The 7,590-nt window shown below is 32.8% G+C and overlaps 1 protein-coding gene across 2 annotated transcripts; it reads right to left on the reverse strand.

Annotated features, from left to right (window-relative positions):
- Positions 1 to 66: 66 nt before the first annotated feature.
- On the reverse strand, positions 67 to 6,360 carry LOC101261914 (uncharacterized). 2 transcript variants are annotated; one of them, XM_004237972.5, is made up of 15 exons: positions 6,199 to 6,360; positions 5,285 to 5,406; positions 3,883 to 3,942; positions 3,666 to 3,785; positions 3,427 to 3,546; positions 3,172 to 3,313; positions 2,896 to 3,066; positions 2,656 to 2,811; positions 2,460 to 2,566; positions 2,253 to 2,343; positions 1,935 to 2,076; positions 1,690 to 1,849; positions 1,307 to 1,423; positions 1,023 to 1,149; positions 67 to 553 (listed from the first exon to the last, which is right to left on the reverse strand). In XM_004237972.5, exons 1-15 carry the CDS (start codon positions 6,262 to 6,264, stop codon positions 302 to 304), a joined length of 1,953 nt encoding a protein of 650 aa, XP_004238020.2. In that variant the 5' UTR covers positions 6,265 to 6,360; the 3' UTR covers positions 67 to 301. The 2 variants fall into 2 exon arrangements, with proteins under 2 accessions (XP_004238020.2, XP_010320230.2); XM_010321928.4 differs by having other exon boundaries at positions 5,285 to 5,374; positions 6,199 to 6,341.
- Between the last annotated feature and the right edge of the window lie 1,230 nt (positions 6,361 to 7,590).

Consider the following 7,590-nt stretch of genomic DNA (forward strand, 5'->3'; position numbering starts at 1 on the left):
TTTTTAATTAAGTCTACAAACTGCTAATCATTCTACTATGACAATACTGGATACCTCTGCTCTGGATTGTATTTTTCAAGTCTTCAAATATCATTCTACTATTTATTGAAACAATGAATACACAAAGTCACAAGCTTGAATGGGTGCATTTCTGTAAATCATCCGTACCTAGAGACTGAAATTAGGATCCAAAGCCTACAGGTTCACAATGAGAATGATCTTATTTTATACATAGTTTACAACGAAAGCAATTAGTTTATCGAACACACAAGAACTGTTCTTGACCGTGCCACTAAAAGTACTAATAACGCGTGGTGGAAAGAGGAGGAGCTTCCAGACGAATATAGTCATACATAATCCCATGGAGAGCACTGACGCTCCGTGCTTGTTTGAGATATATGATGTTCTCTCCTTGAAAGAGTTGTCCTGCAGCTACCTCCACATTAAACAACCAATACAGCCCATGGACTCCATGTCTGGCAATTGTATTATCACTTCCAATCAATCCACTTGAGAAATGTGGTGGATTTGCTTCTTCCTCATTCACCCTTACCTGAGACATGAGTAACATAACATGATTATGTCATTAGTGTTATTTGCTTAAAATAATTAGCAAAAACACATATATCATGAGTTCCTTCATTGAGAAATGGGAAAGACTCAACCGAGACAAAAGTTTCAAGTGATTTCTTCCTATCTGTTCAAAACTTATAACTAGATAGAGTTATACAATATTTATGTCGGTGAGGGGTAGCAAACTCTCATACACCACAATCCACGATTACCAAAAAGAGAAGGGATACTTATATAGATAAGGTTCGGCCATGTAGTTTATCAAATATGGCCAAAGTATACACTACATATACACTTGATCGGCTGTATATTCTGTGTATATATATGTACATATATTTGATACACATATTAGTTATAAGTATACACTATCTATACACTGTGTACATATTTCGTAGACTAGATGGTCTGAAGGTATTGTGATGTAATCTTCTTAAAAAGAAAACAAATACCTCCAATATAGAGAAAGTTGCAGATGAGAGCGCAATACGGAGTGTGTAACTTCCATTCTGATCAATGCTTTCTAAATTGAATTTAATTTGCCATGTTGTAGGTTTATATGCTTTATCACCAACTTTTCTGCTCATATGCAAAAAAAGAAAAGAAAAAAGGAAATCAATCTTGAATTCAAGAGCTCCACTATAACTTTAGTATTAACTAATTCCGATATGTATTTATTCTAAATTACTGTTTCAGTTTATATTATATGAATCTACGCTGTTCGCAAAACCTGTACCTTGTCACCTGAGCGTAGAACCAATCTTTTTTATAGTCACTACTTCCAATTGTAAATACCAAATCTTGATCTGGATATAAATCTGCATATCTCTCCCATAATCCGTACTGTCTAAACCTGGAAAAAATGAGAGACTATTGTTGAGTTTACGGTGCTAGATTCTACAAAAGATAGCTTACTATTTTGGAGTAAATTATTATAGATATTAAGTGGATTTCTTAATACAAATACAAAAGTTTGTCCGAATCAGTAACTACAGCTCTAGGTATGCCCCTGTTTATAGGCATATACAATTAGTATACGTAATGTAATCAGCAAACTCTAATCAGGAAGAAAAGATTCTATTAAGAACTTTTTAAAATGCGGCTAGCTAGAAGATTAACCTGTTTTCTGGTTGGTTTATGTAAAGTTTGTTGATATACTGTGGATCAGGGTCAGGAACGTAGAATTCTGCAGCAGAACGATCAGGGATACCGATCTCCCACAATGTAGGACCACTCCTTAGAGGCTCGTACACAAGTTCACCGATATCAACATCAGAAGCTGAAGCCATAAGACATGTGGTACAATGGATTATTTGAAATTGGAAGTGAACGAAGACTTTTAGAAAATGTGAAATGATTGGAACCTGCAGTAATTGCTATGGATTTTTCATATTTGTAATCTCCAATGAAGCCAGGTACCCAAGCATAGAGGTTATAGTCCCCCAGACGAACATTTTGGATAGAGAAATAGCCTTCATCATCCGAGTTCGTCCAGAATTGGTAGCCCTGAGTAAAATACAGTGTAACTTACTTATTTATCGCGTTTGTTTTTATTTAATTCCATGTCATAAACAATGTACTTATCGGTAAGCTATATATTACGACCTACGACAGTGTACATGACATGCAGCATTTTTTAAGCCCAAATAGTGACCTTATGTTAACAAAAACTTGCATCTCACCTTGCATTCTCTTTGAAATGATCCAGCATCTCCAGGTGGAGCTAGGCCAACAAAAGCACCCTTTGCAGACAAATACTCCTTGCTTATACACCTTTTGTCGATACAAAATTCCACAAAACTTGAATTTCATATGAAATTAACATGTACTAATAATTCATTTATTTCATTTTTCGTGATTAAATTGAGCTTTTCTTTTTGAATTTCTACCTGTCATTGACTAATAATCTACCACGGATGGCACCTCTTTGGTCAGCTTTTGGAAAATCTTCTGAACTCGTGAAACTATAAGGCCAACAGTCGACTTCTTTGTGCATCTAAAGTAAGATATATACAAAAGGACTCACGTATTAACGAAAAGATCATTATATGTGCAAAAATAGGCTTTGATCCCTTGATGGTATACCTGTTCTTTCGCATCATCCCATAGGGAAAGTGCATCATTCTTGTCTGCTACAGAATTGAGATATATAAAAACAGGTCCAAAAACTTTCTTCCATTGTTCGCCTGATCCAAATTGAGTCACGAAATCCTGGCCTCCATAATGAGTGCTCATGAACATCTAAAAAAACCATTTTGATCAATAAAACTTAAATTACTTCAAATGTTTGATGAGTCGAAACTCGAAAGGTTATCAGTTACTTACAGCAAGAGTTGTTGGATTAACATGAGAAGTAAGATCCTGTTTGATAGGTCCACCTGTTCTGAACTCATTGCTTGGCGTAATTTGCCAGAATCCCACAGGAGGATCTAAGCAAATGAAGCCATGGACTTTGTTATCTTTGTTCTCACACGAATACTGATACTTGTCATCAACCTACTCATTGGAAGGACAACATAAATTCTGAGTCTTAAGTACTAAGTGATTACACATATAAAATAAGAATCACTTTTACGGGCAAACATAAAGTGTTATATTTACTTCTCCTTTGAATTCTGGCTCCACAGGATCGACTAGCAGGACGGCTTCTGGATATGCCAATTCCTTCCCTCTTGGAGGTAACCGATCTTCAGGAAGGGGCATTGGTCTTTGCCTATCATCTGCCATAGCCATGTACCGAAACCTAAAAGTTGAATACAAGTACATCACTTCATCAGCAGATTTGTTGATGAAACTAAGTACTCTTTAGTACATAATGTTGAAAAAGAAGGTTTTATACAGAGGGAGAAATAGTACTTTTCGAAGCTGAGCATGAAAGCTATCCTGGTTTCGTTGAGGTTGAATGCTGGCATATTCTCTTTGTGTTCATAAATAGCATAAGAGTAAAAACCAGGCGAATCACGAAGAACTATGTACCTGAAATTACCATATCTCAGTGCTGCTATAAAAATGACCACAATAAACACTACTTGAAGCATGAGATATATTATATATGCATGCGTCTGAAAAAAAGACGCACACAAAAAAAACTGAACCTTATGTCTATGGTTAACGGGGATTGGTCGCCCTGAAGTGAAGGATCCCATGTCCTTATAAAGGAGAGCTCTATCTGTTCTTCAGTTTCCACTATAACTTTAGAACTATTACATTCAATCCTGCATAATAGCTAATTGTGAACATCAATGTAGAAATTATGATAAGTTATATGCATCTAGATCATGGTTACGTTGTGGTTTAAGAGAAAATATTTACTCATCAAATTTTCCTCTTGTTCCAGAAGTTCCAGGTACACTCCAGTTTAAGTCCCAGAACCTGCATATCAATTGTAAAGTAACTAAAATAATAAGTGACTTCCTGCTACACGGACTCAATATACACAAAGTGCTAATTACATTTTTTTCTACTTTTAAGTTCATATTACTTTCTCCAACTAATATAACATTGTTAATGGTAAAGAACACGTCTGAACTATCACTTTTTCGTTATTTCATACCTCAACTATCCATTTTTCCATTTTCTACCTAAATTATCACTCCTTTTGTATTAAAACTAAGACTGGGCAATGCACCGGAGCGGAACCATCGGACCGGCACGAACCGGTACCGGATCGGAACAGGACAAGTTGACCGGTATCGGGATGAACCCGACCGGAATTACCGGGACAGATATTCGGTTCCGTCCCGTCTCATTATGTACCGGGATGGAACTGGAATGGAACGAGATGGGATAAATGGGACGACACATCTAGTTAAATCAAAAAATGATTTTCTGAATTACGAAAACATGAATATTATTTTTTATTTTATTAAGTTTAATTAATAGTTTTTAAATTTATAATGTAATTATTTACTTAAGTTTATTTTAAAGATATATATTTTACAATTTTTACTTATTAAGTTTGCAAGTTAAGTCTAATTAAGTTTTCAAGATTTAAATCTTTTGAAGTTTATAAGTTATTATTGATTAATATGTTATAATTTATAAGTTATATTTATAACTTGTAATTTAAATAACTTAAATTTGTAGTTGGGTAGTATTATTATAAAATATAAATATAATTTATAAATATATAATATAAATTAATTAATAAATAATAATTATTCAAAATCGGAATAAATCGGTACCAAATCGCGGTTCCGTTCTGTGTACCGATTCACGGTGTCCCGTTCCATCCCGTAGACAACCGAATCGGAACGAATCGAAACGAATTGATCTGGACCGATATCAATACCGGTACAACCCGATCCATTGCCAACCTTAATTAAAACACACCTCGATGCTGAGTTGGCCTACACAAGCCTGTTATCAAGTGGGGACTTCTTTTGGCCACTCAGCATAGGTATTTTTTTAATATATTTAGGTAATGATAGCTTAGGTTGGTACGTAAGGGATAATGAATAGTTAAAGAATGAAACTCTTAAAAAAATGATAGTTTAAGTTTGTTTTTGACTATTAATTCTTATTATAAGTTGACACAGTCTCCATCTACTAATATAATTATTAATATTTGAGACTATATATGTTTTCTTTGGCGAACATTCGTACTCACCAACTAAACGCTTGAAAACATTTTTCATGAGAAATGACTTTCATCGTACCAAACAGAGACCGAAAAGGAAAAAAAAAAGTAGAATTTGTGCAGTTTTGAGTTTACCCTCCATTCAAGATTGGGTTGTGGAGTTCCAACAAATTTTCAATCCCATTATATTGAATTCCAATGATTTTTCCTCCTGGATTTGTCAATCTGAGTTGGAATATGCCATTATATATTACCACCTGCACTTATAATAAAACATATAAAAATAGCTCTACTGGTAGCAACTTCAGGTGTTGAATGAATTAAAGACCATATTTTAGTCCTTGTTTTGGCTGATCTTGTAAACACAAGTATTACAAGAAGATCAATTTGGGCGGGTCATGATGAGCTAAGCTAATTGTCCTATCTAAACTTAAAAGGGTTGGATGGGTCAATTTTGACGCACAATCAATTTTTATTTGGTTATTTGATTTCGTATTTGAAAAGTCTCAAGAGGGCTGAACCACTCCTAAACAAAGACCATAACTAAGGAGACTCAAATCTGATACCTCCGATTTAAGATGAAAGAGCTAAAGCCTGAGACTTGTAGTTAATGTCTACCTATTACCTTTCGCCACAACCTTTGATTGTATTAACTAGCAAATATGACTCTTCTATACTCACAGTTTATTAAAACGAGCACAACTTTTTACTCCGAGCTCAAAATTACACAAATTTGGTCATGAAAAGAAAATTCAAAGATCTTTAATTTGATATGTCCTGGTTCGAGGTTTAAAAATAATTAAAAAATTATGATAGGAAGCTCTTCTCTCTTTATTAGCCTTGCATGATATAAATCTATATTAGTTGAACTCCAAACAAGGTACAAAGATCGATCATGAAAGAGAAGAAAAAATAGAAAACATCAAGTAATATATAGTCTATTTTCATATATATATAGTCTAGCCTCCCAACCTAAATATTATGCATGAAAAGAAATATCTATACTATTTATATGAGAAATAATAATGTATTCATATTATATACTGTACTTGGTCCTCATGCTGAAGAAGCTGCAGAACTGGACTTGATATTTGTGAATGTTTTGGTACAATCATAATGCAAAACAGAACTTGGAGCAGCTAGAAAGATTTATTTAATATTGAACTAAACCTGCACAAATATACAAGTTCAATGTGTATAAGAAACTTAGAATTTCTTTATGTGAATAAGGAATATATATATATATGACAAAATTAGCCAATGAAATCATAATTTGCCTATGCCAAGTTTAAATGAATTATTGACCCGTCTATTTTAATTCGGTGCTCATTAGTAACTCGTTCATTTATTAGTTAGCTCATTTTAGACTATCAAAATTTGGAGTGATATCTAATCCAAATTGAAACATGATATAGTAAAAATTAACAGGCTGAACTTTGATTTGCATTTTAGTTTATTTCACCCCTAGTTATTTTTCAAAGGGTTAATATAACCTGTCAATTTATTAAGCTTAAATTATCTTAACCTATTTAAATTTAACCTCATTTGAGACGTGTAAAGTTACCATCCTCCCCTACTCCTAGTAAAGGATTCGTTTTCTTTCCTTAATTTGTTCATGTTTGAGTGTCTTTACGCCAAAGCTACTCTTATTTACAAGCCAATTTTGTCTTGACAAATTATACAATCACAACTCACACGGCATGAACAATCATTTTCTCTTTTAGCTAGTTTTTAAAATTTGAGTTCTAATTTAACAGTAAAGTCTTACAAAATAAAGCCCAAGATTAATAAGTTATTTCATTATATATGAGATAATTTATTTCATCACTAAGATACAAATGACGGGATAACAAGTTATTCCATCATACATATGTGATAACTTCTCTCATCTAGATATAAATGGTCAGATAATAATCTCAAGACTGTCTAATACTTCAAACCAAATACATAGATCATATGATTTCAACGGTGAATTATGACCTTTAATTTTGAGATTGCACAGATAAATATTTAAACTTAGTTGTCAGTTGAAGTCAAGTTAAACTATATTTATGTAGCTTTTCTTATACATTATACATCATGATTTCTAAAGATATGAATAAGGTTTGGTACATTTATTTTTAATGAAATCGTTTGGTAGAGTATATTAGAAAAAATAATGCATGCACTAAGCTTGTATATTACTAGTACCTTGTTCAGTTTTAATGCATGCATTAGCATATTAAAGACCCAATAACCCCTCAAAACCTTTTTAACATCAATTCTATCACAATAGTGAAGAGTATCTTTGTAAATAAATTTTTTATGCATGTTATTCTCTATTTTTAATGTATCAAATCAAATAATGCATAAAATAATTTATGTATAACTAATACAAACATAACTAATATATACATTGTTAATATAAATATTATAAATATATTTTATTTAATATTATTTTT

The sequence above is a fragment of the Solanum lycopersicum genome, chromosome 4, assembly GCF_036512215.1.
Source record: "Solanum lycopersicum chromosome 4, SLM_r2.1".
Classification (NCBI taxonomy): Eukaryota; Viridiplantae; Streptophyta; class Magnoliopsida; order Solanales; family Solanaceae; genus Solanum; species Solanum lycopersicum.

Coding starts and splice junctions, on each gene's coding strand:
- LOC101261914 (XM_004237972.5), bottom strand. CDS start 6,264: ATGATTGTACCAAAACATTCACAAATATCAAGTCCAGTTCTGCAGCTT. Junction 3,786..3,882: donor ACAAGAGGAAAATTTGATGA/GTAAATATTTTC, acceptor GCTATTATGCAG/GATTGAATGTAATAGTTCTA. Junction 554..1,022: donor CAACTTTCTCTATATTGGAG/GTATTTGTTTTC, acceptor CTCATGTCTCAG/GTAAGGGTGAATGAGGAAGA.